This window comes from Crocodylus porosus, unplaced genomic scaffold, assembly GCF_001723895.1.
Source record: "Crocodylus porosus isolate Cpor-Errol unplaced genomic scaffold, CroPor_comp1, whole genome shotgun sequence".
In the NCBI taxonomy this organism is placed as follows: domain Eukaryota; kingdom Metazoa; phylum Chordata; order Crocodylia; family Crocodylidae; genus Crocodylus; species Crocodylus porosus.
The window spans coordinates 2,118,707-2,127,590 of NW_017728919.1; the positions used below are offsets into that span (position 1 = coordinate 2,118,707).

At 64.3% G+C, this 8,884-nt stretch overlaps 1 protein-coding gene across 1 annotated transcript in view; it reads right to left on the reverse strand.

The window, feature by feature from the left end:
• Positions 1-5,143: 5,143 nt before the first annotated feature.
• The window catches only part of TMEM59L (transmembrane protein 59 like), a 5,984-nt gene continuing 2,243 nt past the window's right edge, over positions 5,144-8,884 (reverse strand). Inside the window, exons 2-8 of the mRNA XM_019538438.1 lie at positions 8,698-8,803; positions 8,307-8,401; positions 6,967-7,113; positions 6,250-6,346; positions 5,922-6,033; positions 5,606-5,723; positions 5,144-5,305 (exon numbers count right to left, since the gene is read on the reverse strand). Of these exons, the coding sequence (XP_019393983.1) occupies positions 5,144-5,305; positions 5,606-5,723; positions 5,922-6,033; positions 6,250-6,346; positions 6,967-7,113; positions 8,307-8,401; positions 8,698-8,803 (837 nt within the window). The remainder of the gene's footprint in view (positions 5,306-5,605; positions 5,724-5,921; positions 6,034-6,249; positions 6,347-6,966; positions 7,114-8,306; positions 8,402-8,697; positions 8,804-8,884) is intronic.

Below are 8,884 nucleotides of genomic sequence, written 5' to 3' on the forward strand. Positions count from 1 at the left end.
CCGGGGGAGGCTCCTACACTTGCGAGGCCGGTGTTTTCTGCTCCGCGGCAGCTAACACACCCCACCTACCGGCCTGGAATTCCCTTCCAACCTGTGCGGGGATGCGCAGAGGCGGTCGAGGTTGTGTGGGCGGCGATGAGCGCAGATGCTGCTTTCTGCTGGAGGAGATCACTTACAAGGGGGAAAAACCCACCGTGTCATCAGCTGTCGTTCGGGGCTGCGAGGGAGGCGACTCCGTCGCAGATCGATTTGCTGACTTCTCTTCTCTTCTCTTTGCAGACAGGGCCACACACGGAGAGCTTTGCCTCCCCGGTGAAAACTAGACCGGGGGGAGGGAGAAAAAGGGGCCGAAAGAAATGTACTGGCTGCCCGCTGGGGGAGCGGAACGGGCTCATTTCATGCATCGCCTCCCACCTAGAGCCGGGTTCCCCTCACCTGTTCTGAGGCTGCCTCCTGCCCCCCAAGCTGGCAGAGGGGAATTGGACTCCGACCCGAAGGACCAGGATGTTAACGTGGTCCCTGTGCTGGGTAAATCCTCCGTCTTACAAGGCTTTGGGGCTTGACCGGGCCTGGCATGGTGCCCAAGCCTTGCAGAGGCCCTGCAGGCACAGCCTGCTCCGGGCGCTGCACAGGACCGTGGGCTGGGCAGTGGGAATGAGACCTGCTCCCCGCATGGCCGCAGCAGGGACTCAGCAGCTCAGCGCTCTGGATCCGAGCCTAGGAGCGTCCCCCAGCCCAGTCTCCCAGAGCAGGCCCTCCGCACCGCTCGGCAGCGCCGGGGCCGAGGTAACGGTGCAGAGACGGGGACGGGCAGAGATGACCCATCAGCTGGCGAGCTCCTCTCCGGAGACCGTGCAGTGGGCACACCTGGAGCAGAGGCAGGCAGGCCGAGGGGCACAGGACAGAAGCATCCCTGCCTCTGGGAGCTGCTGAGCCCTCTGTCCCCCGGGCATCACCCCTTGCTCCGTGGCCCTGTGGGTCCCCCCACTCCCCTGGTGTTGCACACCCCAGGGCACCTGTGAACCTACTTTTCCAACGGGAACATGTCAGCTTCGCTACAGAAATCAATCGCCATGGAAACATAGTTGCTGTACCACCAGCAGAGCCCGCGCTGCCTACCCAGACGTGGCTGCGCAGAGGGTGAGGGTGTGGGGTCAGGCCCGCGCCAAGCGGCTGCGATGCCAGCAGGGAGCCAGGCTGGAGACCCGGGGGAACTCAGCAGAGGCAGCAGCAGGCTGGGTGGAAGGAGGGGAGGGATTGAAACATTACTGCGTAACCAAGCAACCCAAATACCACCACCCCGACCGTGGGGGGGAGTCAGCAGGGGCCACTCGGCCCTCGCAGCCAGTCCCCCCGGGTGGAGGTCTCTCCCCCGGGAGTCGGCGCCGATGCCGACGCCTGTTGCAAAAACAACTCCTTGTTTGGCAGATGCGAGCACAGATCGAACGGGCCCTGGAGCCTGGAGAGCGCCTGATGGGGTCCCTGCCGGCAAGCTGGCACGCCGCGCTGGCAAGAGGCCGCATGCAAGATGCGGTCCACCCCCCGTGCTCTGGGGGCCAGGGCCCGACACGCTGGCTTGGACACGGCTGGCCCAAAGTGCCTCTCGGCTGCTGCTGGAGGGAGGCCGTCAGGCTGCAGCCCTTGGTGCAGAGGAGCCCTAGCAGAGAAATGAGCCCAGGGCTCGGTCCAGCGCTTTCCTGTCACCAGCACCTCGTTCCCTTGGAAAGCAAACAACAGCCCCTGCAAAGCATCCCACGCCCCGCTCCCCAGGGGCTGCCGGCAGAGGGGCCTGTGGAGGGGCAGGAACCCAGAGGGAAGGACTCCAAGGCCCTTGCACGCAGTCTGCCTTATCTCCATGCATGGAGCGTGCGGGCGTGCGTGTGTGTGGTGGAAGGGACACGTGCGCACACATGCAACACCTGCATCTGCCTGCAGCATAGGTGTGCACCCTTTATGGGCTGAGAGGATGCATGTGTGTAACACTCGCATGTGCATAAAGCAGTTCACAGGCTGTATGTGTGTGCACGCACACATGCGTGTGTACACCCCTGCAGCCCCCCCTGCCCCTTCCCGCCGCTGCCGGCCCCCTGTACGCTGCCTCCCACAACAGCTGAGGCTGCCCGGGGGAGCCTTCGGACACTCGCTGCCGCTCGCCTCCGGCCCGGCGGACGTGAGCTCCAGCCCTTCACACAGATTTCCACTCCAGCCTTCCTTGGCTGACTTGGAACCGGTCCGTCGTGTCGCCATAACAACCCCCAAATCACACAGACACAGCACGCATTCCACTCCCGAACCCGCCGCGTGGCACCCACCCCGGCCCGGGGCGTTTGCTCGGCAGGGGAATGTTTTCCATCTCTCCCCAGGAATGTGGTGTCTCCTTTTAAGCGAAGCCGGTGGCAAGTCTCCTTTGTTGCACGCAGCGGGCTGCTGCCCTGCTGCATGGCTGTTGCCTGGTCCCCGGGGCCTCCTCTCCAGGGATGGGATGGTCTTGGAAGAAGGCGGTAGTGTCCTGGGCTGACCTGGCACGAGTCTCCCTCTCTCCTCAAGCTGGCGGGAGTGGCTTGGGGCTGGCAATGCTCTTCCAGGCAGGCAATCCTCAGTGTTAGCAGGTGAGAGAGCGAGGTCCGGAGGGAGGCAGAGAAAGCAGCATGGAAGTGCAGGACAGAAGGGCAGGAAGGCCCGGAGCTGCCCCTGCCTGGGGAGAGGGTTCAGAGCCTGCCCCACGTCCACCCCCCCAGCTTCCTGCTTGCCCCCGGCCTGAGGGAGATGGGCATCTGTTCTGTGCAGCCCCCATCACGCAGGGAAGGAACGGCTCCGAGGCCCTGCAGCCCAGCTGGACGCCAGGCCCTGCACGAGAACCAGAGGCATCTCCAGCCGGATGCCCCGGCTCTCTCCCAGCCGCCCAGGTCTGCAGCTCCAGAGGGCCTGGGCGTCTCGGCAGGGGCTGGCCACAGCGCGCTCTCGCTGTGCCTGCGCCGAGACCTGAACCCTCTCCCCCGACGGCCGCGTAGCGTCGACAAAGCCACGCGCGCCGCTGGGTCTTTTACAAACCTTTATTCCACTCCTCCCAGCTGGACCCACGCTCCCCTCACAGCTTCCCCTCCCACCCCCACCCCCAGGCTTTTTCTTAATTTAAATAAAAACAACAAACCATCTCTCTCCAACACTTCTAGACAGACATGGATACACAGATGGGTCTGCAGTTGCCCCACGACTCTCCGGCCCCCCGCCCCCCGCATTCAACCCAGCTCCCCTCGGAGCCACAGCCAAGACGGGCTTTCCACTACGGGAACATTAACGGCTCGCACGCGCCTGCCAGCACAACACCACAGACTCCACCAGCTTTGCACCGAGCTGCGCTGATGAAAAGCAGCAATGAGAAACCATGGGATGCACCCCAGAAAACACACAACCCCCCTCCCATTCCATCCCTCCCACCCCACCAGGTTTGCCACCCCCCCACATGGCACAGCCCCGTCCTGCACACACAGATATGTTGCACATGGTAGAAGTGATAAAGAGCAATACAGAAATCAAGGGGGTAAAGGGATAGAAGTCTCTGTGCAGTGACACACTACAGAAACCAGTGAGATGGTGTCAGCGAAGGGACGGCTTGATCTCTATATAGACATATATCTTTAAAAACACAGGCGAGGGAGGGGAAGGTAATAAGTTAATCTGTACAGACAGCGTTCGGCAGGCGAGGAGACGGCTGGCATGCCTGCTGTCCAGCTGCCTGTCCTTTGCAGAGGGCATTCTCTAGGGCAGCATGGATGGAGCATGCTGCAGGGACTCAGACCCACATGCCAGAGCAGGCAAAGCTGTGAGAGAGGGACATGGGACGGCGGGGATAGGCGGTGGCCCCGTGGCACCGCTGAGGGAGTCAGCGCACAGCCTAGAGCTGTCGGAGCCATAGGGAGCAGTGCAGTTGGCACGCCTGTCCCAGGGCCTTGGATGCAGGAGCAAGAGTGGCCCCCCGGGCCCACCCTGCCACTGGAGTCTGCTTGGGCTGGCGCTCAGGACCTGGGACTGGGCTCAGGGCAGCTGGGAAAGCAGGGCAGGGCCTCCCAGCTGGCCTGCCCCCAGCACTACAGTGCCCATCCAAGCAGCCCGGGCAGCGTGACCCACATCAGGACAACAGGGGGTTCTCCCGCAGCTCGTGATGGGGTCTCTGCCCTCCTGCTCCGGCAGCCGGAGGGAACTTTCCTCCGGCTTGGCTCAGGGCCGCCAGCACTCAGCCAGATCCCACAGCAGCAGCCTGGTGCTGCCAGCTGCTCTCCAAGCATGACTGACTTGGGCAGCTCCTGCCATAGCCCAGGGCCCTGCCGGATGCCAGGAGCAGAGGGCAGCAAGGCACGGCACTGTGCTGCCTGCTGCATTGCAGCCCCCAGGCCCCATCTATGTTCTGGATTGACTGCAAGGAGGGAAGGAAGTCGCAGCAGTGCAAGCCGCTGGCACCAGTTGCACGGGTTGCTCTAATGCAGACCAGGCCGGAGAGGATGAGAGTGAGATGCTCCCCCATGGCTGGGGGCCACCCCCAAGTGCACAGCTAGACCGAGCCCTGTGGGGCCTCATCTCCCTCAGATCCTGAAGGGCGAGGGACAGAGAGAGGAAACCACAAGCTTGGGGAGGTGCCTGCCAGCTACCGTGACCGGAGCCCCAGATGCACTCAGGACCCCCAGCTGGATCCCCTCCGAGGTGGCCAGAGTGGGGCTGCAAGGTGACAAGAGGCTATTCCTACCATCCAGGCAGCTCGCGTGCCCTCCTCGGTCCCAGGCAGTCCAAAGCGGGGGCAAGATCCCCACCCCTCCACACTCCCCAGTGCTCTCCCGCCCCAGGGGGCTTGAGACATGACCCAGAAGCACAGGCAGAAAGAGTCAGCACAGAGCTCTGCTCCATGTGATACCTCTGCAGCCCCAGCCCCAGGGAACTTCTCCTCGGACAGCAAGGCCAGGCCCAGGGGGTGGGGGGGAGTCGGGGCAGCATCATGACCACACCTGTGGTGCCGGTGGTGCACGGCCCTGCCCGGCTGCTCTGCGGACGGATGGACAGAGCAGGGAGGGAACAAACAGGAGGGGAGGGGGAGGCTGCGTCCAAGCATTCACAGGGACGAGGCCTGGAGACGCCGCCGGGAGCAGGGGCTCTACAGGACGGTTCTGTCCAGGCCCACCTTGACTGGCAGTGGCCCTGCCTCCTCGCTGTCGTCCGCTGGGCAGATGGTGACTGCGATGACGGGGTGCAGGGAGAAGGGGGCTGGGGCATCCAGGTCCTCCAGGTGCTCCTTATCCCCGTTGATGCTCAGTGGCTGGAAAAGAAGCAGAGGGGACCTGTGCCAGGCAGGAGGGCAGTGTAGGGTGGCTGGGGTGTGGGGCAGAGGTGGGGGGTGTCTGGTGGCAGGAGCACGTTTGCAGCCAGCTGCTGTAGGTGGTGTCAAGCAGATGGGAGGGGGGAACTGGTGAGGCTCCTGAAAGGAGCAGAGGCCAAAGCAAAGCAGGGAAGAGGCCAAAGGATTTATTCCTGCCGTGGCTTGAAATGCAGCTCTCCGCTTGCAGGGGGTGACCCCCGCCCTGGAGCTGAAGAAGAGGGGGGGCTGCCAGCTTCGTACCTGGGTCTTGACATGCTGGTCCGGGGCCGTCACCAGGCTGGCACAGCTCAGCCACAGCATCACCATGATGGAGAGGAAGAGGCAGGCAGCCAGGATCCAGCGAGGAAGGCCCGAGCGCCTGCAGCAGCCCAGCGCCCCCCGCCAAGGAGAAAGGACAAGTTTACACGGGTCACCAGGGCCAGGCCTGCCCAGGGGGCTGGGGGCAAGCACCCCCTCCCAGGGAGACCACGAGGCCCACTCCCACCTGCCCGCACAGTGCTCCCCCCAGCTGACCCGAGTACCCTGCCCTCACTGCCCCCAGCCAGGCGGCACCTACTTGGACATGCAGCCCAGGAAGTCATGCTCCGGTTGCTGGGACTCCACGTGCTGGCTCTTGGCTTTACCCTTGGCTTCTCTCACGGGGGGCTTCTCCAGCTTCTCCTGAGGGTCTGGGGGAAAACATGCGAGTCCAAGGGATGCCCTGTGCCTAGTAGTTTGGGCACAGCCACCCCTGCTCTCCGAGAGACCGGAGTGCCGGCTTGCACGACACGGCTGAGATGCTGGCCTGGGGGAGGTTGCAGAAGCGCCATCCAGCAGCTCCCCACCCCATCCCCACCCCCATCCCACAGAGCAGCCAGGCCAGCCGGGCTCCATCCCTGCCGCACCTGTGTGGGGCTGCAGGGTGTCGGGCCAGGCCTTCTCCGTCAGGTCCAGCTTGGGCGCCTGCACCTCGGGCACCGGGAACTCGATCTCAGGCTGGGACTGAACAACCAAGGCGCGACCGGGAAAGGGAGAAAAAGCAGGTCAAGACCAGGCCCCAAAATCTCTTACGGGAGCACAGCGCATGGGACCTGGCACTGAGGTTGCACACGTGGGAATACGTGGAGGGGCTCGCTCTCGCTGCGTCTGGGCCATGCCTGGCACCAGGAGACCAACCGCAGCAGCTACCATGAATCTGGCAGGGTCGCAGAGCCCACCATGAAGGCCCAAAGCACTGGCTGACTGGCTGGTCAGTGGGTCAGTCTGTCTGTCCATCCGGGGTATTTCTCAGTGCTCATTGCCTGCACGCGGTGTCCAAGCACCAGACAGTGTTAAGGCTGGTTATGGAGTGGGGTCAGTCTCACTCCAGTCTTACGTGCACAGGGCTGAGAGAATCCAGCCCGGGACCAGGCCACAGCCCTGTGGAGACCAGCATCCCACCTCCCTGCTGGACCAGCCCAGCTCTCACCGCCCTGCATCCCTTGCCCGCCTGGCCTTGGCCTCCTGCTTTGGAGGTAGGTGCCTGCACCTCGTCACTGGCTAGGGAGATGGGGAACTCTGCAGCAACAGCTTCTGCCCTGACTTGTCTCCATGACCAGAGCCATGCAGGGAGCCCACCTTACCTGGAACACAACCACTTTGCCGTCGTCCGCCTGCAGGTAGAAGGTCCAGGTGAAGGAGATGAAGCTCTGGGCTGAGCTGACGATGTCGTTGCAGAAGGAGGAAACCAAGTTGAACATGGAGAAGGATGCAGGCTTCAGCTCCAGACTCTAGACCGGCAAGGAAGAGACGGCTAGCTGAGCACAAACCCCCCTCGCCCTCCCCGCTGTCCAGACTCAACGCAGCTCAGGGCTGAGGGTGTATGCACCAGGTCTCCGGTCCGATCCCCCACTGCACCCCTCTCCTCAGTGAGGTTGGGAACAACAGGATAGTGAGGGCATGGGCCTGGGAGGCAGAAGACCTGAGGTCGGTGCCTTGCCCCTACCACCGATGCCCCGTGGGGCCTGCTAACCTGGCTCTGCCTGTGCATGCATGCAGACGCCCAAGGGAAGGGGCTGGGTGGAGGGAGAGTGCAGGGAATGCAGGCCCATGGACTGGCCTGCTCAGGCCCCAGCACCGTGGCAAACTTCTAGCCACTAGCACCATGCATTGAGCCTGCCCCTGCACACAGCCAAGGACCCAGGCCTCCAGCTCCTACCACTGGGCTCCGCCACCAGTTCTCTGTTTGACCCTGGGCAGGTCACTTAACTTCCCTGTGCCTCGTCCTCGTCAGGCTTGGCCTCTGAAAGGAGCAGAGGCCAAAGCAAAGCAGAGAAGGTCCTGAGCGCCCTTCTAACAGGGTTGGGGGAGGCTTCCCCCAGGGGCAGGTCTGGCCCAGGTCTCACTCCACCCATCAGCACCAGGACAGGGAACACGGTACCGGTCTCCTTGATTCCCTGCCGCTGCCTGGGGACGCCAGCACTGGCTGCAGGGAGAAAAGCCCAGAGTCCTGCCTCCCGGCTCTGGCCAGCCGACCACAGGGACAGGGAAAGAGCCAAGCATGGGCACCTCAGCCTCCCGGGACTAACAGAGCACAGGGGTCTAGTCCCACTAGGCGCCTTCTCTGATCAGGTTACAGGAAACGTGGACTTGCAGCGCCCCACTCTCCAGCACTGGGCATCGCTCGTGCGATCACGTCCCAGGCCGTGCACCAGTAGCTGGGCACCAAGGAGTGCTGCCAGGGCAGGCAGCACCTCTGCCCACAGGGTGCCATGTGGCCACGGTGCAATGGGTGAAAGCTGGTGTGGGGGAAGCCAAGGCACGTGCTCCCCGCCTGGAGCTTGATGGGCCCCACACTCCCTGCCGGGGGCTGGGCTGGGACGATGGTGCCGGGGGCTGCTCCTGCGGCCTCAGTGGTGTCCCCTGCTCGGGCCCATCCCCGGGCCTTGGGGCAGCCAGTGCCAGTGGAAGGGGAGTCTGTCACCTTGTCTCTCCTGCTCTCCATCTCAGGCAGCTGCTTCCTGCAGCCTGTCGCGCAGCCCAGTTGCTCCTCCACCTCGGCATAGGCTTCCACGCAAGCTGGAAGACAGCGGGGGCAGGGGCAGTCAGGGAGCGCCGCCGCAGACGCCGGGCGAGGTGCTGGGGGTGGCGGCGCGGCTGGAGCCCGGCCTGCGTGTCCGCACCCCGCTGCGGCCGTTTGTGGCTTGCCGCCCTGCTCGCAGCCACGGAGCCCGGCTTCCCAGGGGCTGGCCCGCGGGCGCGGGACAGCGAGGGGTCGGGGAGCGAGCAGGAGCCGCGCAGCCCGGCACGAGTAAGTGGGGAAGCGACTTGCGGAGAGTGTAACGGGGCGGGGGAGGGGCGGCGCGGCGCCGCACCTGATTCACACTCAGCTCTGGTTGCGTTCAGCGCCGCACTCGCGTCCACGAAGTGACAGATGGAGAACAGCCGGCACCCGCGGTAACAGGCGTTGAGAACAGCGTCCTGCCGCGAGGAGAGGGGGAGTGAGGAGCTGGTGCTGCGTGCCGTGTGCCCGCTGCGCCCCGGCCCACCCGCACGGGGCGG